The sequence below is a fragment of the Ciona robusta genome, chromosome 12, assembly GCF_009617815.1.
Source record: "Ciona robusta chromosome 12, ASM961781v2".
NCBI classification, from domain to species: domain Eukaryota; kingdom Metazoa; phylum Chordata; class Ascidiacea; order Phlebobranchia; family Cionidae; genus Ciona; species Ciona robusta.
The window spans coordinates 6,902,060-6,928,991 of record NC_143246.1 but is presented as its reverse complement, the minus strand read 5'-3'; the positions used below and the strand labels follow the sequence as shown (position 1 = coordinate 6,928,991).

Here is a 26,932-nt window from a genome sequence, read left to right as displayed (position 1 = left end):
AACTTTCACACTGCTCTGTGTCTAGCTGCCTCTAATCTGGGTAACTTGTAGTTGATTATACTTTTTAAACTCATGAAAATACGCTACATTTTGGCACCAGATGAGCAGCTAAAAGAATATTTACATTATGCCTGTTGCCTGGTAGCAGAAGTAACAAAACACCAATATAAAGTTCTTGATATACTCAAGCAAATGTGAAAGCCTTTAATCCTCATCTATAAAACACATGGTTAACTATTTCCAAGCAGTTGTGTCTTATTGGAAATTGTCTTCATTTCACAATTAATTGGTTTCAAATGGACATTTTTCGAAGACCTATTTTGCTACCATATGGCATACACCAATTTAACATGTATTAAATACTCAGGCACTTGTAGAAGTCCTTCCACGTGTGATGTATACGACACTTGCATGGGATTCAATGAACGTATGACGTGTTCATGTCAACGCAACGCAACAAACTCGTAAGTGGATTTAAAATTAACTTTGGTTTATATTGTGGGGGAAGATAGAATGCATTTTCATAACTGCATCCTCACGACTCCCATAGACCGATGTTCATTGTTTAAAACATGTTTTATGGTTATGATTATCGGTATTTAAGTTTGAAAGAAATTTTCTAACAGTTTTTTTTTTATTTGTAAATGTAAAGGAACCAATGTTTTGTTTGCAATAAGAGAAGTTTTTGACAGTATATGCTGTTAAATACCTTGTAAGGACAGATACACCAACAATGGTAGCAGTGTCGAGGCTTGAACTTGTATTTGGCAACTATGTTTCTGTTTTACATTTAAATTTGGCTACCATTATGGCGCATGTATTCTTAGGACAAGACGATTAACTTTCAATACTAAAACCCGCTCACAAATGGGTTCTCCAGATAGTCAGCCATACAGAATAAGTAAACTAGAGATTAATGTTCTGTTATTTAGGTACAAGTGTAGTTAGGCTACAGACAAATCAAAATATAGGAGATAGTTCTATTTCTATATGGGTGACTTTTATGGCGCGCCCTGGGAACTGAGATGTATGAAAAACCCCACACCCAGGGTGTTACCTCAACAGGGGGTAAAGGCTGTCAAGTTAGACAAATACCAGTCAGTTACTGAAGTTATGTTTATTATTTATAGATATGGTCGGCCAATATGTAGGGGCAGAGGTGGCTGCATGGTCAGGTGTAAGAAGCCAACAAATTGGTTGCATGAAAACTGGAGGTTTTTATGCAGAGGGGAACAACAGTGTGAATGTAACATGAACATTAGGAATGGAAAAGCTGGAGCATTCTGTCAATGATATATCACTAATTCATTATATAGTAGGGTGGGGGAAGATACGCCACCTTTCACTCTATTTTCTCGTCCCTTTTAATAGTAAACATAGAACATTCAAGGAATTATAAAACTGTATCTTCACGACTTCCACAAACCATTGTTAATTGTTTAAAATACTATCAGGATATTTGGATATTATGTGATAAAGGTGTCCCATCTTCCCCCATCCTACTAAACATTAAAGAGTATTGTCATTGAAAAATTATCTTAATTTCATTTTATTGCTTCTGCTAACTCTAGTCCTTTCTTTAATGTTGGGTAAAATGTGATGATATACGGTTTTATAAATAAACAAATGTTTGCGATTTATAAGAAAACATATTATAAGTTAACCCATGCCTTAATACTGTGGGTGTTTCTCTTTAACCATAACAAGATGTTTAAAGAAGTTTTTAAAGTCAATAAAACAGCTTGGGCTCCTAATAATGTGGTGATTTATTCTTGCCCATATGTAATATATGGATGAGTGACAATCAATACAAGGTAACCAGGGATTCCTAATTAGATAATTAGACTTCACTTTGTGGTGGGTTTCGTCAGGGGTTAGTAAGGTTAGTCATAGCAACTAATTGTATCCATTGTGAGCGAATGTATTGTTAATATTCCTCACTTCCAAGCACTCTATAGTTAGTATTGGTTGTACCAAGTGCTACTAAGATCCCAGCGAACAAAAATTGTCAGGTAGAGATGCGAAACTATATTTAAGTAAGAAATTAATGATTTTAGTTGTAAAATGCTATATCTCTTTGATACACCATTAGTGGGACTCTATTTTTTGTTTGCTTTATGTAGTAGCTTTAGGTTTTTTATGTCATGATGCAGAAAGAATCAACCAACAAATGTTGGCAAATCATTTTTTTTTAAGGTTTTACTTTTTAAGACTACTTTTGCTTGAATTGAGTGTTTTTTCTGCGATTACCTTTATAATAGTTATACAAGCCATGGTGGGATACTGTAGCAGGTAGAGGCATAAGAACAAAATGGAGCATTTCACATTATACCTGTGTGTGGTAGCTCTGTCTTTTTCACTGTCATGCGGATATGAAATGAAAACACTTCTTCGTTTTGGTAAGTACAAAACCATTATTTGTCAAATAGTAAAGTAGAATTAAATATAGCCCTGAAGTTTGTAAGGTCACGTTTTACTTCTGAAAAGCTAAATAGAACTTTTTACATTAAATATATGCCTAAAGAGGCGGATTTATCTACAGGAGTTAGTATTACTATATCTACAATAGTTTATATTATAACATAACTTTTTACTTGCAAAAAGAGAAAATTTATAAATATAAATTTTTTATACAAGAAAATGAAATTAGCAACAAAACAAATGTCTTTGAAAAACTTGAACAAAATGTGTGGCTTTTAAAGCAACATATATCACTTAATGCATTGAAGAAAATATTTAAAACTTGAATTTATTGTTTCCAGCTATTTACTTTGATAATGACAATGAAGGTGCTTCAACTCATATTAAAGACACTCTGACCAAATATGTTCATGATTATGGCCTTGGTGAATCACATGTATTTGAAGTGGAAAAATACAAACAAGAAAATACCCCAAGCTTTGCAGGTAGGCTACTGTATGCGTTTAACTTCAGACAGCCCGTTCTTATATTTCAATTAATCTGTGATATCTAATATTAGCTACACACTTTTCATTTTAAACGCATTACAGATATCCTGGAAAGCCAGTCATTTTCAGCTGTTATATTAGCCAGCAGAAGAATAGACTGTAATGCGTTATCGCCATATTTTCATCTTATTCCATTCTTTCAAGTTACCGGGTCAAGTAGAAGTTGTGACCAGGACTTGACCTATAACAGGTAAGTTGCATTTTGTCAGTTTTTATGTTGCTCCAATTTAGTGGTCACTTGGGTTGTTCAAATTGTTAGCCATACAGAAAAACAATCACCCACAAAGTTACATACGTGGTAACTCATATTCGGGCACAAGGTGTATGAAATAAACACCAGTGTTATAACGACTGTCGTTAACCTGCCACAAAATGATAAAGCTACATTTTTTTAACTGCAGTTATCTGTTCGTGATCCTAATATTGGTATATCTTACTTGATATAACATTTAAATGTTTGATTTAAATTCCAGGATATATTACTTGATGCCGTCAGACTCTGGACTAATGGCAACTTTCTTCAAAGCAGTGAAACAATACGAATGGGAATCTGCTGCTGTGTTATACGACAAAAACGATGGTAAGACATCAAAAACAATATGATTTTGTACTTGTGTTTTTCTGCTGTTAAATGTAAATGTGTTTTCTTCTATGAAATTTAAATACATAAAAATCCTAAATATTTATGGTATTATTTAGGAAAAATGGGAAAATATACAGTTTCACCCGTAATATGTTGTTTATTACAGAGGTTCAGTTTACGTTCCAAGACATACAAGAGGCACGAACTCACGGTTTAGATGTCGTCGCTTTCGAGGAAGAAAGGACGGAGGAAAGCACCAAGAACAAGCTTATACAAGCCAGGAGGAAAGGAATACGGTAGGAAGAACGAAATAAAAACCTCGCAATTGCATATGTGGTAACCCGTTAATGAAAACGAGGTGTATGAAACAGAACACTTGTATAATAACTGTTGTTGCCCTGTTATAGGAGGATAAATAAGCTAAATTCATTCATTCACCCACAACTTTATTCATTCATTCACCCACAACTTTGTGGTAGCTTTTAAATGGAAATAGAGTGTGTAGAACAGAACAGTTTTTGTATAATGACTGTCATTGCCCTGCACATAAAAATAAGTCACAATCATCTACAAAGTTACATACGTGGTAACTCCTAAAGAGGCACTTTTAAAATAAAACACAATACAATAGCCCTGCCATATAAGGATAAATAATTTACATCCATTCAATTTACTTTCAGGACATACGTATTGGTGAGTTCATATACACGGCTGATACAAATCATGTCGGTTGCGAGAAGGATCCGACTTTCTACTGAAAACTATCATTGGTTCATTCCTAACGTTGTGAGTTTGTATTAGACATAATGGTTGTATAAATGTGCGTTATAGATGTGGGAGTTCTTGCTACTTTGTGTATACTTGATCTTAAAACACTTGACAGTGTTGTAAGTTTGTGTTTAATGTTTAAGTGTTATAGCTGTTTTAAATATGGACAATGACATGACAACTGACTATATGCTGATTAATACCCATTGACCTTAGCCTGATAATGGCTGCCTAATTAAAAAGTTGAAATGTTGGTTTATAAAAAAAATTCACTGCAGAAGGATAGATATCATTATAATAGGCCTGGCAGCAAAATTTGATTTTTTTATTTATTAGTTGTTGTTTTACAAGCACACATAATTATTGACTGCACAATATCCTGTATTCTAAAACTAACAAATGATAACCACTTTCTTTATATTCAAACAATTTAACTTCAGCATAAATTCCTTTCAGCTTCTTAATCCTCAAGTTCTGCACGATTTTCTCAACGATGGGGTGCGAATCACCTTCCTTCACAGCCCTCTAGTTACGCCTCTCACTTTGGCAGTTATACAGGACAATCCAGAGTTGCAGAACGATGGAGACAAGTTGTTTTTAAGGATCATAGAGTTGCTGGTGCGCACTGCTGCTGGTTCAGTGCTGGAAATGTGTAAGAAGTTTAAAACTTTAAATCCAACATCACCATTGGAGCAAGTAACTGACCACCATGGAAATCAGGTGATTAGAAGTCAATATGTCATGCTGGCAAGGTCATACGTAGAAAAGGTCTTATGAGTTGTGTTCCACCAGGAACCTAGGTTTATAATGCAAAGTAGCCAGTTGTTATACTCTGTAGTAAGTGGATTAAAATAATGAATAAGAATTGTTATGGGTATGTATGTTCATATTACTATGTTTATATAACACATATGCTTATGTTTTAGATGGAATTCTGTGGCTTTAACATAAGTCAAAGTTTGTATTATTCGTTGAACAACGTTTCATACGCTGCGTTGCTTGAATTGCTTACAATTCCTAACGCTGATCAAGTAATTCAAGTTTATACAACACAAGCTTCACATGGTGGTCACATGACGACTACACCCCCATCAGGCCACGGTCACATGACGACTACAACCCCATCAGGCCACGGTCATATGGCGACTACAACCCCATCAGGCCACGGTCACATGACGACTACAACCCCATCAGGCCACGGTCACATGACGACTACAACCCCATCAGGCCACGGTCACATGACGACTACAACCCCATCAGGCCACGGTCACATGACGACTACAACCCCATCAGGCCACGGTCACATGACGACTACAACCCCATCAGGCCACGGTCACATGACGACTACAACCCCATCAGGCCACGGTCACATGACGACTACAACCCCATCAGGCCACGGTCACATGACGACTACAACCCCATCAGGCCACGGTCACATGACGACTACGACCCCATCAGGCCACGGTCACATGACGACTACGACCCCATCAGGCCACGGTCACATGACGACTACGACCCCATCAGGCCACGGTCACATGACGACTACAACCCCATCAGGCCACGGTCACATGACGACTACAACCCCATCAGGCCACGGTCACATGACGACTACGACCCCATCAGGCCACGGTCACATGACGACTACGACCCCATCAGGCCACGGTCACATGACGACTACGACCCCATCAGGCCACGGTCACATGACGACTACAACCCCATCAGGCCACGGTCACATGACGACTACAACCCCATCAGGCCACGGTCACATGACGACTACAACCCCATCAGGCCACGGTCATATGGCAACTACAACACCACCCCCTCATGCTGGTATGACAACTACAACACCGCCCCCTCATGCTGGTATGACAACTACAACACCGCCCCCTCATGCAGGTATGACAACTACAACACCGTCCCCTCACGCAGGTATGGCAACTACAACACCGCCCCCTCATGCTGGTATGACAACTACAACACCGCCCCCTCACGCAGGTATGGCAACTACAACACCGCCCCCTCATGCTGGTATGACAACTACAACACCGCCCCCTCATGCAGGTATGGCAACTACAACACCGCCCCCTCATGCAGGTATGACAACTACAACACCGCCCCCTCATGCAGGTATGACAACTACAACACCACCCCCTCATGCTGGTATGACAACTACAACACCACCCCCTCACGCAGGTATGGCAACTACAACACCGCCCCCTCATGCTGGTATGACAACTACAACACCACCCCCTCATGCTGGTATGACAACTACAACACCGCCCCCTCATGCTGGTATGGCAACTATAACACCACCCCCTCATGCAGGTATGACAACTACAACACCGCCCCCTCATGCTGGTATGGCAACTATAACACCACCCCCTCATGCAGGTATGACAACTACAACACCGCCCCCTCATGCTGGTATGGCAACTACAACACCACCCCCTCATGCAGGTATGGCAACTACAACACCGCCCCCTCATGCTGGTATGGCAACTATAACACCACCCCCTCATGCAGGTATGGCAACTACAACACCGCCCCCTCACGCAGGTATGGCAACTACAACACCACCCCCTCATGCTGGTATGGCAACTACAACACCGCCCCCTCATGCTGGTATGACAACTACAACACCACCCCCTCATGCTGGTATGACAACTACAACACCGTCCCCTCACGCTGGTATGGCAACTACAACACCGCCCCCTCATGCTGGTATGGCAACTACAACACCACCCCCTCATGCAGGTATGGCAACTACAACACCGCCCCCTCACGCAGGTATGGCAACTACAACACCGCCCCCTCATGCTGGTATGACAACTACAACACCACCCCCTTATGCAGGTATGGCAACTACAACACCGCCCCCTCACGCAGGTATGGCAACTACAACACCGCCCCCTCATGCTGGTATGGCAACTACAACACCGCCCCCTCATGCTGGTATGGCAACTACAACACCACCCCCTCATGCAGGTATGACAACTACAACACCACCCCCTCACGCAGGTATGGCAACTACAACACCGCCCCCTCATGCTGGTATGACAACTACAACACCGCCCCCTCATGCTGGTATGACAACTACAACACCGCCCCCTCATGCTGGTATGGCAACTACAACACCGCCCCCTCATGCTGGTATGGCAACTATAACACCACCCCCTCATGCAGGTATGACAACTACAACACCGCCCCCTCATGCTGGTATGGCAACTATAACACCACCCCCTCATGCAGGTATGACAACTACAACACCGCCCCCTCATGCTGGTATGACAACTACAACACCGCCCCCTCACGCAGGTATGGCAACTACAACACCGCCCCCTCATGCTGGTATGGCAACTACAACACCGCCCCCTCATGCTGGTATGACAACTACAACACCACCCCCTCATGCAGGTATGACAACTACAACACCGCCCCCTCATGCTGGTATGACAACTACAACACCGTCCCCTCATGCTGGTATGACAACTACAACACCGCCCCCTCACGCAGGTATGACAACTACAACACCGCCCCCTCATGCTGGTATGGCAACTACAACACCGCCCCCTCATGCTGGTATGACAACTACAACACCACCCCCTCATGCAGCTATGACAACTACAACACCGCCCCCTCATGCAGGTATGGCAACTACAACACCGCCCCCTCATGCTGGTATGGCAACTACAACACCACCCCCTCACGCAGGTATGACAACTACAACACCGACCCCTCATGCTGGTATGACAACTACAACACCGACCCCTCATGCAGGTATGACAACTACAACAATCATGGCTCATGCCCGCATGGCAACAAGTGCAACCCCATCAAGCCACGGTCACATGACGACTACAACCCCATCAAGCCACGGTCACATGACGACTACAACTCCATCAGGCCACGGTCATATGACGACTACAACCCCATCAGGCCATGGTCATATGACGACTACAACCCCATCAGGTCACGGTCATATGACGACTAAAACCCCATCAGGCCACGGTCATATGACGACTACAACCCCATCAGGCCACGGTCATATGACGACTACAACCCCATCAGGCCACGGTCACATGACGACTACAACCCCATCAGGCCACGGTCACATGACGACTACAACCCCATCAGGCCACGGTCATATGACGACTACAACCCCATCAGGCCACGGTCACATGACGACTACAACCCCATCAGGTCACGGTCACATGACGACTACAACCCCATCAGGCCACGGTCACATGACGACTACAACCCCATCAGGCCACGGTCACATGACGACTACAACTCCATCAAGCCACGGTCACATGACAGCAGCCACACCAGCCAGTGGCCATGGATCTCATGAAACTACGGACCAGGTAATGGAAAAAGTAAATGCAATTCATCCCTAATTATACATGACATCCTTCACACACCATTGTGGGTTTTGTGTTCTTGAGCTAGACACTTAAAACAGTTGCTTCAACATAGTTTTACCTTATTTTCTAAGCACTAGGACCTAGTGACTAGTTGTATGAAACAGAACACCCGTGTTATAACAACTTTTATTTCCCTTTCCTGCGAGAATAAATAAGTCACATTTATTCAAGTAACAGATCAACATAAACTTTCACTTACATATCTTAATCTTAAACCATTCAGACTTCCAAAGATGCTGCCTGTTTAATCTCCACCATTCCCCCCAACACAGTCAACCCACCATTTGAGGCCAAGCCAACAACAACACCCGCAGCATCCCAAGACACCCACAGTGGGGGACACTCTGCCCATCATTCCTCAGATTTTGAAATCGTCACAAGTTTTGATCCTTGTCCATTTTTGTCCCGGTTTGTGTGGGTAAGTTATTTTGTAAATATGTGAGATAATGTTATGTTTTCCAATGTCTTGAAAGATAATCTTAGAGCATTAAATGAACTAACTGTGATATAAATATATCTCTTTTACTATACGATTAATTTGACTTAATTCTTGTCTGTTCAGTTTTCAAAGCACCAGATCCTTACTGTACTTTTTTACACAAGAATCGTTCAACTGTATAAGCACCAGATCAGGGTCAGATTCTGGAAGTTATTACATTTCTATCTGTGATATGTTAAACCAATCACTTGGTGTATTTATTTTCCTTTTTGTAGATCTTCTTTAGCATTATTATCAAATGCAAACTTGACTTGTCTTCATACAGGGTTACAATCATTCTATTAATGATAATCTGGTTAAGAACTTCGACATAGCAGATTCAAACTCAATATACACAATCGAGCACGTGCATGGAGCCAGCCATGGAGCAGGGCCAGTAAGTTATTGAATGAAATTTAAACTTAAACAAATGTAATTGATCTGGTAGCATAGTATGATATTACTGATTCAAGGATTAAGTAAACTGGTCACTATCTAATCGCTTGAAAGCAGAGTGCTTATTTGGAAAGCATCACTTTCCAAATATATTTCTTATTAGCAATGTCTATATGTGCTTTTTAGGGTAAAAAGAAGGTGTGCTTTTTAGGGTAAAAAGAAGGTTTTTGTAGGTATCTTTTAAAAACACAGTTATAATGATATAGGGTTTTATCATAAACCGCAGAAACTAAAGTAACGTCTACGTATTTTATTCAGCATATAGCTTATAAAGTTCTTTTAAAATGCAAACCAGATGAAAAAAAAAGCTCTTTTAGCTTTATTTCCTATATGTAATTCCTACATTATAATGAAGAAGTTTTTAGAAACGCTTTTAGCAATATAAATGTAATCATATCAATTCTCTTTATTCTCCATATGTGTTTTCTACATGACAATGACCAACTTTTCGAAATATTTAATCAATATAGATGTAGTCATTATATATATATTCTTACCTTTCTTCACATGTGTTTTCTCCATTCAGGTTCATCAGTTACTTGCAGTTGGTGGTTGGAATGGAGCCAGGAGTTACATTGGTGTCACTTACCCAAAGTTTGCAGTGGAAGCTGTGAATTTGCCAAAGAGAGATTTAGTTCTTGGGGTAGTTTGGGTAAGACAAATGTTAGACAAACTAAAATATATATTAGATGTATTTCACAAGATTGCTTAGTTTCTACTACTACCATTGACATACATTTTGATCCTTTAAAACAACACTACTTATTGGTTATCATCTTTTCCCTTACCAATTGTGTTCTCATCTATACTTTCCATGCAGGCTACCCTAATTCATAATTTTACAATACATATAAAATACCCAATGTATTGGTAGTATTTAGGTGGCTGTACACAGTATCCGGAATTCGTCCATTTTGTCTGTTTTGTTCGGATTTCGCTGCCGCATGCGGAACTCGGTAATAGATTTCCATATGACTTCGCATGCGAATTCACATGCTGGATACTGTGTACAGCCACCTTTGTAATATACACAATGTATTCAATCAAGTTTCACTGTTTACTAAATGTATGAACACTCTATGCAGGATACTAAAGCTTTTCCATGGCAGGCATATCTACCTTGCCCACCCACTTTGGATGCCCACATCTCAACTCTTATTTTACCCCAGAATCCACCCTGGCTGTCCTGGGAAGTTGAAGATGGTTTACCAGTGCCTGGATCTTACAAAGGCTACCTCTATGATGTCATAACCAAGCTTTCTGACCTCATGGGTTTCACCTTTGTGATTCATAATGACACAGCTGTCAAGTTTGGAAAAGGCTTCAATGGCACAGATGAAGTCTTGGAAAATGAGATGAATATACTGTTTGAAGATGATGTAGTAAGTCAGTGTTCTGTGTACCATTTATTGTAAAGCCAAATACAATAAATACAGTTTGCATGCTTATAAGATATACATGTATGTTGCTCTTCTGGCAATTAATGTTTTTCAAACCAACGTTATAGAAAGTTTCAAAAATATAGTATTTTCAACCAAATTCATCTGTGCAGTAATACATCATACTACTTTGCATTGTTTCATCATACTAAGTTGCATTGTTACATCATACAGTGTGATATCTTCCTCTATGACATGTCAATCCACGGTGGGCGACTTCTTCGATCCGACACCGTATCTATTACATCATCATTCATGACATCACGGCTTTACTTTCTCACACAAAGGGTTGAGAAGAACCATGCAGTTAGTATCTGGCAATTTCTTGCTCCATTTCAAGATATTAGTTGGGTTGTGCTGTGGACGTCACTTGTTGCTGTAAGTTATTTATGATTATCATTTAGTGAGTTCAGTTGAAGCTTTTTTGTTCGATTTATTTTATACAATGTTTTTACCATGATAAAGATGAGCTGGTCAGGACGTCGAAACGTTGGTACAGAAACTGTGTCAGAAGTCATTATTTTATAAGTAACTTTTAGGTTGTTTATTACGCAAAATAATGTGCTAGAGAAACTACATTAATGAACCGCAGGTGCATTAGATAAGAAGTAGCACAAATAATAACCAAGGGTTCCTTGCATTTACCTACTTTCAGCTTATTACAATCTATATTACCCATAGGTAACCAGTCCTACAGTCTTAAATATCTTTCTCTCTCCGTATCAGTGAACTATATACAACCAAAAAAATCATAACTGTAATAACATATTAACATCTAGAAGCTACCACCATTAGGAACCTGTGCTCTAACCCCTAACCGCGAACTTCTTAACTTTTATTTGTTAGTATTTTTCTGCATGACATTGAACTACATTTAAACTTACATGTAGCTCATAAACGGGCGCGAAGTGTTTAAAACAAAACACCCGTGTTAAAATGACTGCCACTGCCCTGCCACGCTAGGATAAACAACTTGCTTACTTTCAGGTATGCCTTCTGATGACTTACATCAACAAAAGGAATCCGTATGAGTTTAAACGAGCTGCACGAGATCTTCCTGTTGGTTCAAAACATTCTGATCACCTTGGATTCCTCCACAGTATGTGGTTCAACTTTGCATCACTAGTGGAACAATCATCACAACTTCTGCCCAAGTAAGATAATCACCCACAAAGTTACATTGGGTTCTTTTGCATAAACCTCACCAGATAAAGCCAGAAATTGTTAAAAGCCAGAATTTGTTGGTAAAGCCAGAATTTGTTAAAACTCTTCTGTAGATCTACAATGTTTACTTTTCTCTTTGGTTTTTATCTTTAATTAAAACAAAGGATAACGTTTATGCAATATCTACCAAAGTAAGATGTTTACCCACAAAGTTATATACGTGGTAACTAGTAAGGGGGAATGAAGTGTATGAACCAGAACACCCATAACGTCTGTTGTTGCCTGCCTAAGATAGGACTGTAAACAGTTCTATATGAGTACCAATTTTCTTAGTGTCCTGGCCGTTATCAGTTTGTTCAATAATTTTCATCCCTCTTTTGTAAAATTACAATGTTTGTTCTTTTACTGTGGTTTCTACTTAAAATACAAAACTGAGTAGCAATTTCTCTATGAATACATTAGTTGTCGTATGAACCAACCTGTTAAATGATTAATTACTTCTTTTTGATATAAAATTTTATTACTTTCAGGTCTGCTTCACTGAAGTTGCTTGCTGGAACTTGGTGGTTTTATGTCATGCTGGTTGTAGCTGCTTACACTGCAAACATGATATGTAAGTTCATCTCATTAACCTTGGTCGGGCAATTAATAACAATTGCTCCAACTAAGTGCTCATGAATGGGTTGGCCAAAAATTGTTACTCCCAGAAAAGGAAATAATCTCTCACAAAGCAACATACGTGGTTACTCATAGCGGCACAAGGTGTATGAAACAGAAAATCTGTGTTATAACGACTGTCTTTGCCTCATCACACGAGGATAAATAAGTGTCATTCATTCACAAAACTTCTATTTTAACCATGCCACGTAATTACATATGTATATATAAAGTGAGAACGAGATGTATGAAACATAACACCCCTGTTTTTATCAACTATTATGCCCCCCCCCCTGTAAGGATAAATCAGTTGCATTCATTTATACACTTCTGTCCTAACCATTAGCAACCTTGCCAAGTAATGACATAGTTTTCATTCAACATCTGTACATTGGTAAACTATAATCAATTAAACATATTTATTTCAAACTTCCAGCCTTTATGACTCAAGTAAACTCTGGTGGGATCACCACACTCACTCAGCTTGCCAGTCAGTCTGAAGTCAAATATGGATTCGTAGACGGGAATCCAATGCTCACCAAGTTTCTACCAAGAGCAAAAGAAAGTCCATACAGGTGAATGTGAATGGGCTTAATTTTGGGTGTGGCTAAAATTCACAAAGTGGAATACTGACAGTGTAGAAGAATTCTTGAATGAAAAATTAATCAGAGTTTAAATAAAAGAATGTGACCGTATCACATTTCATCATTTAGTTAAAACGCTTCAGACTGTACATTTTGAGATTTAATTATGTTTTGCAGTTTTTTTTGTAAAATATTTAATTAGTTATAAATCACCGGATATGGTATGGTGTAGCACCCTAATTTTAATAAAACAGTTGTGATATCATGTGTTTAACCTACTTATGTCTATTTGGGTGTTCTGTTTTATATACTTGGTGACTGCTTAACCAGTTACGACGTATATAACTTATTTACCCTCGCATGGTGGGGCAAATGCAGTCGTTATAACAAGGGTGTTCTGTTTTATATACTGGTGACTACTTACGAGTTACCACGTATGTAACTTTGTGGACTGTTTTTTTTTCAGTATAGCTTACAATTTGCATAAACTATTAGTGATCACTGGGTTGCAGAAATTGCGGTTAAGTGAATACTACTTCATGGCATTAACGTAAAACTATTCCCGTAAAACTACTGCCTGCACTTTTCTTCCCAGCTTAATGTGGGATTACGTTAAGAAGAACCCAGACACAAGTGTGTTGGATAATCTGGAGACCGGACTCAGTAAAGTAAGAATGGGAGATTACATTCTGATCGCTTCGTACAAGGATGTCGTCAATTCTATTGCTGAGAGTTGTGTGTTTGATAAAGTAAGTGAAACATCATGTGCATGTTGAACAAATCCTTCATTTTTATATGTTTTGATTTAAAGTTGAATATATATTGGCTGGTCCGTTTTTTGAGCAAAAATTATACATTGTTTAAGAATTGTGATTCTTGAAAAATAACTTGAATAGATTTAATAAAAAAACATTGCTTTTTCCATCTGATGAGACTTCTGCCTAGTAGTAATAGCAGCAAAAAACTTTGTTTATATTTGATTGTTTTTAATAACTTTTTAAGTAATGGTGATTTCAATAAAAAGCTCGGTTATATACAAATGTTATATACAATGTGATAACTTTATATTGTAATAAACAAATGCAAGTTTAACCAGATAAAACCGGTTTAAACAGGTTGGAACTGGTTTTTACCCGATACAGAGTGGATTACCAGTTAGACGTGGAATGATATTTCTACCAGCATTCAATGATCATATCGCAAAACTGAGGGACACAGGGATTCTGCATGATTTGGAACTAAAATGGTGGGATGTCATTTAACATGCATATTTAATCTATATAACATATGAATGAATAAGTTATAAAGGAATGTGAATTATTTATCTTTGTGTAGTGTGGCAACAACAGTTGTTATAACATGGGTGTTCTGTTTTATTCCCAACCGATACAAATTCGTCACTCTTCTGATTAATGACACTAGGTTATAGAATGCGCGATTATTCGGTATCTTGCTTAAGTATAACACCCTTACTTCAGCGAGTCTTAAATCTATATAGATAAAGTCTTACCGAAAAGCAGACAAAACGTTTTATAAGTAATTTGGCATTCTTAGAATCCTTGAAAACTATACTCTCAGAGTAACAACTGTTTATTTTGCAAATCACACTTAGGATATTTAACCCTTTTATCAGGTTTGCCAACATAGAATCTCATTGTGAACTTGCAAGTCAACAAACAACAATTGGTGATGGTGGACAGCTTGATTTAAAAGTTAGTGACATACTTAATGTTATTTCTATTATCTCAGGTTTTCAAAATTCTTATATTTCGGCCCAAGATATAATAACGATTTTTTAAACCAATCTTTTCTGCTGCGCAGTGAAATTTAGCAAAACCTTTTTCTACCGCAATACAGTTTTTCCAGTATATAGAGTCAACTTTTAAACTAAGAGTTACAATCATATGTTTTAGTATAATTATATTTTAACAACATCACCGCAGATTTGTCGCATTTGTCATGTGAATCATAGGGTTTTCATTTTAACTCACGCTTCGATAAGAATACAAAAATTGATTCCAGGCCTTTATTGGTATGTATGTGTTCCTTGCTCTTGGTCTCACTGGTGGAGTCGTTATTTGTTTGTTCGAAACATTATCAGTGAAATACGGGGGGTTGCGTGGGATTTTCGGAAAAGCTAAGTTTTATGAGTTTAGGGTAAGTTTGTACCTTAGTTTTTTTTTAAATTTACAATTTTTGAGGTTTTTAAGTCTGTTTAGGAAGTTTTTCCACAACTTAATAAAAAATTTGCATTACACGTGAGAGAAAGCAGTACATTTTTTTTAATCCACAAAAAAAGGCATCCTCACATAGGTGGTAACTCATTAGCGGCCAAGAGGTGTATGAAACAGAACACCCCATTCACTCGAAAATAAATAAGCCCAACTTACTTAAAACTGCCAGAATAACAACCCCAACCTCTTACTCCAATAGAAAGACCACCATGGGTTCCAGAAACCTGGTCGGATTATGGACGATGAATTCGTTGCTTGGCCTGGTGGGTGGGATGTATTGAAACATAAACCTTTCATATCTCAACAACAACTTGGAAGTGGTACGTCATATATATGCTCACAATGAACAGTCTATATGTAACATATAATATATTGGCCACTATTGTTTCCATGGTATGTCTTATATATATTGTGTTACTTCAGCTACTGTGCGTAATGTAAATAATATTTTATTGGCTAAAGTGGTATAAAAATATGGTGCATTTTATCGACATTTTGTCTGCAATTCAGCAAAACTTCATAATCATATCTATTCTTCAATGTGAATATAATCCATTTATAACTATACATGTAACCTATGTAACTTATGTACGCAACGCATAGGTGCTATTGTTTCATTGTAAGTCATATACATGCTTCAATATGAACAGTCTATATGCAACATATGTATGTAATACATTAGACACTATTGTTTTAATAATAAGTCATAACAAAGTGAGCTTTCTAAGTTGCTAACCACTGCACTAGCATGAAGGTGAAAGAGAATTAATATATAACAAAAACGTAGACCATTTAAAATTATACTTTCAGGTGAAATTCCAGTTAATACTTCAAACTACAATAATTTGAGCAAGATTACTAAAGGTTTGTATTTAGAACTAATATACGAAAACTAAGTTCATTTACATTATAGAATCATAGGCATCTACTTATGTAATACTAAATTTAACTGCAATTGAAGCTACTACATATCCTGTGTTATTTTTATGAAGTAAAACCTAAAGTTATATAAAAACTGAGTTCACATTACAAGCATATATATATATCAGTGTAAGTGATTATACCTTATTCACATTTAAAATTTCAATACCAAATTTTGTTGTTTTTGAAAAAAAAAACTTGCTGAATAAAAATAAATCTTTATTATTATTATAGGCCCTTATACCATTATTCACACTATAAGCATTTAATATTCAGTTTAGTTACAACTACTACAGCCATATACCTTTAGATTATTTTACAAAATCAATATTTGAATGTAGCTGCCACCACGTGTTGCCCTGAGTGCGGCCAGGAAGAGGAAAATCTTCACCAAATCATCAAGAAACGGAAGCAAAGTTCAGTTGAAACTACAAAGAAAACAATCTTTGGTGAGTGAATGTGTTGGGTATTAATAATATGGTGGATATAATGGGCTGTGTTAATATATGCTTGTAATGGTTGGTATAAGAAAATGATTCTGAAGATGTCTTTGAAACCTACAGTATATTGCCCGCGGCGTAAGCATATAATCCTTATGTAGTTAAATGGGTGTGTGGCATATAATTATAAAGTGAATGTCTGTTTCAATCTTGTAATACATAGCCTGATAGTATTGGCATATACAGTCCTTATATTGGTAAATGGTGGGTAAAACATTTGTAAAAAGTGCTGCCCACAGTAGCTAATTGGTATTAAAAATAGACACTCCCGTGATCTAATTTGATGCAATTTAAACTGTGGTACAGATACAAGTGCTGTACTGCGGTTATTATGACATATTACTAAGTTGTCAATTAAAATATTTCAGATAGCGATTTTTTTTCACATTTTCATTTAACATAGATCAATAAGTATGGCAGTTGGCAGAAGTGCATTGTCTCTCTACCTGTATAAATATATACACTGAGTTTAGATGCACTTTACTAGATTGTTTGCCCTATATATGATGCACTAATCATACCTTATAACAACACAATGTTTTATTTCTTCCAGTAAACACAGTTGATGACACAATATCATTGGAGACGGGATATCGGTCTAACTCAGCTCTTTCGCATGCATGAACATCGTATCCTTATGTAACTTCAATACTGTTATAATACATTACATATATATCTACATTGTTTTATGACTATGTAGTATCCTTTTGTATTACAACTAAAATGATTAATTTGGGAAATGGGCCCACTGTAGCCTACATCACAAGCCCCAAAACCTACTTCACTGTAGAACCACAAACTTAACAGAATAGCTGATACAAAATTATTTGTTAACCACAATTAGTAATACTACAATGAACCTATATTTTTCAACATGGTAAAAACAAGTTAATCTGGCCACCTGATTTTATTTAGTTCTGCAAATATAGAGTTTAAAACAAGGCACACAACCATTACAATACGGGTCCCTTTAATTAGTGTATGTTCGCTTTGTTCGCTATGACATAGTGAATATGGTGAATATTGTGGACATAGCGGACTTGGTGAATATGGTGGATAGTGACATGCATAGCGGACATATTGGGCATGCACTAATTAAAGGGGCCGTTACAATACTGCATAAAAGCTGTGAATAATCTGTACCAAGCAACACCATATGCATATATTACATTTAACGCATGTTAGAACTTATTGCACAAGCTTTAAACTCTTCAATTGGATTAGTAACAAAAAAACACAGTCAGTTCACAGCATATATACAATAGCAATTACACCGTTAGTAAAGAAATACAACTACTCGAAATGTACTGCGGGTAAAATATGTTGTTTTAATTTATTGTGTCTAAATCTGCATTTGAAATTTGGCATCAATGACCAAAAACTTTGATTACATAATCCGTATATGCCTAACTATGTAGCCCCATATATATATCCCCCATATAAACCCAACTATGTAGAAAACCATTTATATATACCCCTATACAGTAGCGCAGCCAGAAAAAAAAGGGGGGAGGAGGTAATCAAAAATTTTTAAAAATATATGTTTTTAAATTAATTTTATTTTGGTTTAAAAGGGGGGGGGGAGGTCGCAACACCCTAAACCCCCCTGGCTGCGCCACTGCCCCTATATATCACTACGTGGTTGTCACGAATTGATGGGGACAAACTTAACAACATATTTTTGCTGTTGGTCTGGATTCACCCAATACTAACACAAGTATTTAATTTGCAACAAAGATGCAATTCATACGTAAACATTATTAGTTACTTAAGTTATTACAAAGGCAGTAATGGTGTTTATGAATGCATAGCTGTATGGGTGCAGTGCAGCAATTATTATTGTGGGCTATTTTCATTCTTTCTTCCTTCAGTGATCGACAAAACTTCCTGGCAACACTGTTTGGCTTTATCCATTTCCAGTTGCGCATCACTGCGAATCTGTATATATCATAAACAATAATATTTTAAAATATCCAAGTTATTTCAAATGTTAAACTTTGGTGCTAAAACATATGATGTCAACCCTTTTTTCAGGATGACATTCTACCATATATGTATACTGTTGCATGAAATGTTTTGACACATGCAAGATTACTGCAAACTAGGTATGGCTCTTCTATAAAACAAAGACAACAATTTAAAGCGGACAACTCCTAACTCTTAACCAACAACAGCAAATCACCATAACATCTACACAGTAATCCTTTGCCGAAAAAAACTCTCAGGACCAATGACATGCCTCGCTGTAGAACCTCACCCATACAGAATAGAATGTTCAAATACAACGTTGGGGTAATGGCCAACTCTGGCCTAAATCCAAGGTCCCACAGCATGCCTCACTGTACAACCCCACAAATATAGAATAGAACCTCATTCAACAACAAACATGACACCCACCTTCTCCCTTATATTTTCATCATCAACTTGAGGAAGATTAATCAACACGTTCTGGTAAGCTCCCCATATTCCTGTTTCTAAACATTTAGATCCAACCTGTGTTTTTAATAATGGGATAAATGTCACTTTTTATCCTGGCAGGGGCAGGGCAGGTTTGAAAGTCATAACAAGGGTATCCTTATACACCTCATTCCTGCATATGATAAAAATGAAGATGCAGTTGCAAGCTAGATTTTTTCCAGACAGAACAGCCATATAGAAACACGTTACTTTATTCAGTGGACTGGTGGTTTTCTTACTTACTTGAACATCCGACAAACAATTGATGTTCCCCGACTTTGCAATTTCAACCACAGCTACCCACGATGCATTGCAGGTTGTAATCACTTTTAATGGGATTTCTATGGCTTCTAGAATACCAGCTTGCATGGCTTTCTTTCTACTGCAAATAAAAGATGATTTTAAAGGATGGCAGAGGTTATTCTACTTTTTCACCCAAGTATAAAAACATGGAAGAAATCTAACTTGACAATTTTCTGAGCAATTTTGGTAAAAAGTTGAACAGTAAGCATGAGGTGTATGAAGGCATTATGTATGGTGTACATACCCTCATTAAACCCCTTGGTTTCCCACCACGGAAACAAACATAAACACATCCTAACTTGACAGCGAAAATGGGTGTGTATTAAAGTATTAAACCCCATTATTATATAGGTATCTACATCTCCTCCCAACCTTTCAATTTCTTCTTCATTTCCCTTGGGCATCTTCATTGCGGCCATGAACGAATCAAATGCTTTCGAATCTTTATCGACCAATGGGATTAACTCAGTCATGCATTGGTGCACAATCGGAATATTGATGCGCATCACTGCTTCCAGTGTTTCCCATTGTTTTTTCCCGTACGTCAACAAACCTGTCATCGTGCAAAGGGCGGCTCCCTGAGATAAATGACTTGTGATAAAAACATAGAGCATTCTATCATCAACTCAAAGAGAATTGTACACGGGTGTTCTGTTTGAAACACCTGGTGCCCAATTACAAATGACCAAGTATGTATGGCTGACAATTTGGTCAACCAAATAGAGAATGATTGGTCCAGAGCAATTGCTGTTAAGTGTTTTGTGCAAAGACGCATGCACCGATAACTGTGGCAGTGTTAAGTCTCCAACCTTTATCGGCTGGGCGAAAGTCGTGCCAACATTGTGTCTGTGCAATCTTACACAACATAAGATAAAAATCATTCAAGCAGAAAATCTAATCATTTTAAAAGAGAAATGTAAATGTTGTAAATATTTCATCTCGTTACCATGGCAGCCACTGCGGCAGACACAGACCCACCACCAGGTGATGCTGTTCTACTTCCGACCGATGAAATAAACTTCGTCAACGATTGTGATGTCAGAGGGGAATCCCGGGCTTCATCTCTGATGACGTACCTATGATGGGGAATACAGTTTTGTTATTTAATTGGAGCTTGATGCTCCATTGTGGGCGTATGTGTCTTTGTATAAACACTTAACGGCAATTGCTCCAACCCAGTGGTCACTAATGGGTTGTCCAAATTTTCAGCTATAATGAAAAAACAGTCTCACACAAGTTACAAACATGGTAACTTGTACCTGTAGGTTTAAGGTGTATGAAACAGAAGACACGTGGTTATAACAACTAACATTTTGCTGCTATGCAATATTAAATAAATTTATTTATTTAGGTTAAATAGCTTTGACCAGAGCAAATACCTTATCAAGTATCATATTCTATGCACTACACATAGTTTTTCAACTCACTCAATAATCCTTTGGTGTGGATTGAATGTAGACAACGATGATAATCCCATTCTGTTCACTGCCAATCTTATCTTTGAATCTTCTTCCAAGATGAACAAGTTATCTTTCTTCATGTAATATTCTGCAGCATCCAGCAGAACTTTGAGAGGAACCAACCCAACGATCTGGGAGCCAACCACAGGAAGATTCAGCTCCTGTACATTGGTAAAATATCAAGTACGTAGGAAGTAAAATGAATGAATGTAACTTACTTTATCCTCGCGTGGCCGGAAAACGACAGTCGTTATCACATAGGTTTAACATCTCGTGCCAGCTTACAAGTTACCATGTATGTTACTTTGTGGGTAATTATTTTAGGGGGATTTTTTCAATTTTTTTATGTATGGCTGATAAAGGACGAGTTAATGGTGATATAATGATTCAATGTAACTTATTTATCCTTGCAAAACAACAACAGTTGATAAAACACCGATGTTCTGATATAACACCTTTGGTCTCGAAAAAAAGAGTTTTTAGTTTCAAGGCTAAAAAATATTTTTTAACTTTCGAAACAAATTTATTTTGCGTTGATATTAAAAAAAAATAAACCATGAGGCATTATAGGCAGAGTAAGCATTAACCTGTGGTTTGTGAAAAAAATGGTTTATTTAAAATAATAGATGTTAGTGGTAATAACCTTTGCATCAGAACAAACTTCTTCGTAAACTTGATGAACTTTCGTGACATCAATGTCTGTCACATTAGTTGAGACTTGTGCAATGTTTTCTTTGTCTAGATACCAACCTATGCCTTGAACGCATCTCAGTCTGCCTCTCTGGTAGTAAATAGTAGTAATATCAGAAATATTTCAGCTATGTTGCAGGCAGTTATGTATTTCTGTTCTCTTCGGGTTAGGCCCTACAGCATGTCAGGCTATGGAACCTGGGATTTAGCACTTAAGATTTTTGAGATTTTCTGTTTTATTGATTTGGTTTATAATTATACAAGTGTGAGGTCCTACAGCATGACACGGCGTGGGACTTTGGATATAGGCAAAAATTGGCTCATTGCCCTGACACCCAGGTTGCTACAACAAGTTGTTATAAACCTGATCAATTAACATCATTTCATATGTAAGATTTTTGGTTCAATATATTACACTTACTCTGCTTGGACCCCGCCCAGTCTCTCGAATATTCAAAGCAATTTTATGAGCTTGTTCTTTTGTTGATATCAGATTTATATTGTATGCAATAAGAAATTTACGAGCACCAACTGCAGTTGCTCCCCAACTTGACACAAACTTGTTCGTTCCATAATCAGGGTACCATTCCTTATTCTGTAGAAATTAAATGATAAATACCACACTTATGTAGGGTTCGAAAAACACTGTGGCAAATGTGTAGGAAAAAGAACTGAAAATTCACATTGTATATACCTATGTTCGCATTTTGCCGTACAATGTTAAAAAAAAACAGCCAAAACCTATACAGTGTCTAATGTATAAGTTTGTGTAAACTCACTTTTAGTTTTTCTTCTAATTTTTCATATTCACCAGAACGAGTATTTGAAAGAATTTTTCTCTGTTCATTCTTGGCAGCAAATCCGTACAAATAAACTGCAAGGAAGTTTTGTAGTAGAATATTCATGAAATTAATGCCAAAGGTTTCTCAGGAAGTTTTTTTGAGGATGGATTTTGGTGATTTTTTAATAATATTTAATAATATAAATAATAATAGTATTATAAGATTTGAATAATTTTGTACGGCAGCTGCACAAGTATATTGTCTCTATACTCTTGAAGCTATTTAAACTTTAGGTAATAAATAGGAACATTACAAGAGCTAAAACTACCTGGTATTTGTAATCCTTAATTACCATGAAATATTCTTCCTTTGATTAAATTTGTGCCGTATTTCCACAAGTATTGTAAAGTATATTTTAGTGTGCTGTTTAAGCTTTTGCTCATTTATGCAATAAGTAAAAATAGCAGAGGGGGTTTAGTAACTACCTGGTACTTGTAATTCTTCAGCCAACATCTTTGCAAACTTATTTGCACAATCAATGCAATCATCCATAGTGGTGTTGCTTACAGGGATAAATGGACAAACATCCAGAGCTCCAAACCTTGGATGTTCACCTTTGTAGAGATACATTATTATGGGAAAGTTATAGTAAATAATTTGGAAACTTTGGTTTATTGACTTTTTGTGCGAATATAAAAAACAGAATTATATCAGCAAATTAACAAGTTTTTATGAGTAAATGAAGAAATATAATTATGCAACAAAAAGCTTGCTTTCTGAAAATTTTCATTCACAAAGTAAGTGGTATTCTATTCTATAGAAAAGAAGATATATACACGGTACCTGGTAAGCAGGCACAAAGTGCATGAAATAGAAATATCGTTTTACAAAGTTTTTCTGTGCATGCGAGGATAACTAAGTTACACCGTTTATCATACCAACCTTTGTGTTTTGCCATGTCTATCAATTTGAACGCAGCCTTAGCAGCATTGAGTGCTCCTTGTACCACTGCATCTGGTTCACCAACAAACGTATAAACCGTTCTATTGGTTGATCCTTCAGCATCTACATCAACCAAGGAACAACCGGCAGTTTCTCGAATTGAAGTTGAAATGGCATCGATAACCTACCAACGTAAATGTTTGGACTAAACAGAAAATGAAATGTAATAAACTGGTTAGTCTTTGTTGGTTTTGGTGCATGTTATAATTGAATAAAATCTGTGTTTTCGTAGTTTAAACCTTAAAATATTTTCTAATAATTCCATTTTTTTACTATTTTTATTATTCTATTTTTTTGTTACTGTATTCGAAGAGATAAATAATTGTTTTGTTATATTTTAATCAGTGTTTTTGTTGTTTAAACATTATTATAATTTATATTTTATGTTTTTAATTTAAAAGTAAAATGCATACAAAGCATAATGTTATTTGTTAATATGGCATGGCCAGTTTTGTTTGGGATGAAAGTGGTACCAAACATAACTTTGTTTAGCTAACATTTGCATACCTAACTTAGTAAAATTACCTTCTGATTTTTCCCTTCAGAAAAATTCGGTACACATTCTATTAGCTTCATTATGTTCCTTTATAGCTAGCTTTGTTCGTGGACGAGCCAATGAGCGTATATGCAAATTAGCCATTAATAAAGCTGCGCAAATCAATGTGACATAAGACTGGATAATATATACGTTTGGATAAAAGTTGTTGTTTAAAACAACATTTAAATGCAACATCTTGTGCTTTTGTACTTTAAAAATCACATTAACCAATGTATATATAACTAATGTAGTTATATACATTGCATTAACTTATGTGTAAACTCGTGTGTTTTATTTCATTATCTTCCTTCTCGGAATAATGTTTTTGTTTTGATTTGGTTCAGTGCATCACCCACACAAATCGTCACCACGCCCATAGAGATACTAATATATAAAGTTACATGGCGGTGGGCCCTGAAACGCCGTCACTTCTCATTGTTATCTGTATCGTGACGTGGCCGTGACGTTTCGTCGAATAAACAGAGTTATCCTGGACACGCCCTTCTCGAGTCAACGGTGAGTAACTTTGATTTATGTAAGCCTACCGACGACATGATGGGATTACGTGAGCCGTATTAACTGTTACGTATTATAATACTGTGGGGGGAGATGGGACACTTTCAGCTCGTAATATTCAAATATCCTGATCGCGTTTTAAACAGTTAACAACGGCCTATGGAAGTCGTGAGGTTACGGTTTTGGAATTCTTTGAGTGTTGTTTGTCTACTACCAAATGGGACGAGAAAATGCAATAACAAGGTGTACCATCTTCCCCCACCCTGCTATATGTTATGTAGTTAATGGCGAGGGCGATTTATGTTGCGTAAACATACGGGATATTTTCTAGTCTATTTGATTGAGGTCCCGCAGCGTGGCACGTCACGAGTCCTAGGATTTAGGCCAGGATTGCCCCATTGCTTCTCCTAAACTCTTTAGTGTGCCTGCAGCCGTCATGTTTTGATCAATCTTCCTGGTGTTTGGCTAGAATCCAAAGAGCCAGGTCCGATTTACATTGGCTAGTGGCTCTGCTAAAGCGAGCTAACAAGCAAAGACGCTATCGTCATTAGATGAGAATCGCATTTACTACAAATACGACATTGCATCGAGCAACCATCGCCCTTGAAGATTCTTCACCGAGGGAGTACCGTTTCAGCAACAACAGTTGTATTTTCCAGGGGTCATAGTTTACATTACCATTCAATTATTTCATTTATAATTCTTTCGTAAATATTTTTACCTTTGATTATCGTGGGTTAGCTATAGAACTAGGTGTGGCCCAGGTAGCATCTCTTACACCTTAACGTTTTTTAGCTACTGATGCAATTACAAGAACTTATTTCCTACAAACCCATTTCTACCACTTATTGACAACACTGCACCAATCCTCCAAGAACGGGCGACTCCGAACACACCCCAACTCAACCACCGCCACCAGGATTTAAAAAGGTTAGTGCCGTTTCGCTTGTTTTGCACAATTTTCGCGAGCCCACCATTCGATTACCTAATTCAGTGCTCTTCCACTTTTTTTTGGGTTGGTGAACCCCTAAAGTTGTTGTGACGAATTCATGTTTCCCTGATCGCTTTAACATAAAACGAATTGCTAAAAATATTTGAAGTTGGTGATGCACCCTTGTAGATACTTTTGTACTGGTTCACCCCTGGCATATTTTACTGCACACCGATTGAAAAGCGCTGATCTAATTTGCCTGGTTGAGCTAATCTACCCACAAGTCAGCGCACTCGAAACCATGAATCTATTGTGCGTAACAAAAACAGGCGCGCAAATCCTAGTCACTTATTTGTTTACGATGCGCGCAACAATTTGTGTCCATTTTTTGGTGGACACGAGCTCGGCGGTCTCTGATTCCTTCGTTAAACAACAAAATGTTTCTTTTTCCATGCCCACACTACCCAACATTAAGGATCATGGGTGTCAGCACTTAGTTTCCCTTGTTGGTTGTGGAACTTTTCATTGAAAGTTATATATCGCAAATGAACACCATCCCATCCTTGGTCTAAATTTCCTATAGATAATTTTAGTGTATATTGCCAATCTACGAATTTATTGCGTCTCGCGCTTTTCACGTCGCGTTTATCGAGCATAATCAACCCGAGTTCATAAACATTCACCTTCCTGCTAGTAATCTCATCAACATGGCCAAAACACAAGTAAACGATACCTGGTTTAATTTACACGAGAATCACGTGAAAGCATTTCGCCTGTACATATGTGCTAAATGACGTGAATTGTAGTATAATTAAACAACACGACTGATCCTCTCGAATCATACCAACCAAAGGTTAGCGAAATGACTCCATTGAATGGCGAGCCGTAATGGTTCACAAACCTTCTTCTAAAATATAGACAACTTTTGGCAAACAGTTCGCCGCTCAAATTATCATCGTTTTTATGAAATGCCCACGATTATTTTTCGGGTGAACGGGAAGCTCCAACGCTGCCAAATACATGTTGTTGTTTTATATGTGAGTTCCAGTTTTATTATTGCTAGTATCCATGGCGCA

General features: G+C 37.6%; 2 protein-coding genes across 2 annotated transcripts; one reads left to right on the top strand and one right to left on the bottom strand.

The window, feature by feature from the left end:
- Positions 1–364: 364 nt before the first annotated feature.
- On the top strand, positions 365–17,856 carry LOC149727315 (uncharacterized). The gene is made up of 26 exons (XM_089890911.1): positions 365–464; positions 2,290–2,399; positions 2,763–2,906; positions 3,012–3,159; positions 3,443–3,549; positions 3,719–3,848; positions 4,233–4,338; positions 4,777–5,040; positions 5,247–6,612; positions 7,570–8,684; positions 8,968–9,162; positions 9,509–9,619; positions 10,205–10,330; positions 10,848–11,060; positions 11,292–11,495; positions 12,105–12,271; positions 12,812–12,894; positions 13,375–13,513; positions 14,118–14,271; positions 14,638–14,768; positions 15,156–15,234; positions 15,545–15,679; positions 15,956–16,076; positions 16,567–16,620; positions 17,019–17,126; positions 17,731–17,856. Exons 2-26 carry the CDS (start codon positions 2,312–2,314, stop codon positions 17,799–17,801), a joined length of 5,559 nt encoding a protein of 1,852 aa, XP_089747037.1. The 5' UTR covers positions 365–464; positions 2,290–2,311; the 3' UTR covers positions 17,802–17,856.
- A 213-nt stretch (positions 17,857–18,069) lies between these two features.
- Positions 18,070–25,335, bottom strand: LOC149727314 (formimidoyltransferase-cyclodeaminase-like). The gene is made up of 12 exons (XM_089890907.1): positions 24,397–25,335; positions 23,812–23,995; positions 23,355–23,483; positions 22,867–22,961; positions 22,509–22,682; positions 22,041–22,178; positions 21,365–21,558; positions 20,884–21,013; positions 20,310–20,515; positions 19,878–20,016; positions 19,575–19,670; positions 18,070–19,115 (listed from the first exon to the last, which is right to left on the bottom strand). The coding sequence occupies exons 1-12, from the start codon at positions 24,445–24,447 to the stop codon at positions 19,014–19,016; spliced, it is 1,638 nt and encodes a 545-aa protein (XP_089747033.1). The 5' UTR covers positions 24,448–25,335; the 3' UTR covers positions 18,070–19,013.
- Between the last annotated feature and the right edge of the window lie 1,597 nt (positions 25,336–26,932).

Bases quoted from the DNA above. Each gene is read 5' to 3' on its own strand.
- LOC149727315 (XM_089890911.1), top strand. From the start codon at position 2,312: ATGGAGCATTTCACATTATACCTGTGTGTGGTAGCTCTGTCTTTTTCA. The intron at 2,400-2,762 runs GTAAGTACAAAA...TATTGTTTCCAG, and splicing joins GAAAACACTTCTTCGTTTTG to CTATTTACTTTGATAATGAC. The intron at 9,163-9,508 runs GTAAGTTATTTT...GTCTTCATACAG, and splicing joins TTTTGTCCCGGTTTGTGTGG to GGTTACAATCATTCTATTAA.
- LOC149727314 (XM_089890907.1), bottom strand. From the start codon at position 24,447: ATGAAGCTAATAGAATGTGTACCGAATTTTTCTGAAGGGAAAAATCAG. The intron at 22,962-23,354 runs GTAGTTACTAAA...ACTTCCTTGCAG, and splicing joins TGAAGAATTACAAGTACCAG to TTTATTTGTACGGATTTGCT. The intron at 22,179-22,508 runs GTAAGTGTAATA...ATTTACTACCAG, and splicing joins CTGGGCGGGGTCCAAGCAGA to AGAGGCAGACTGAGATGCGT.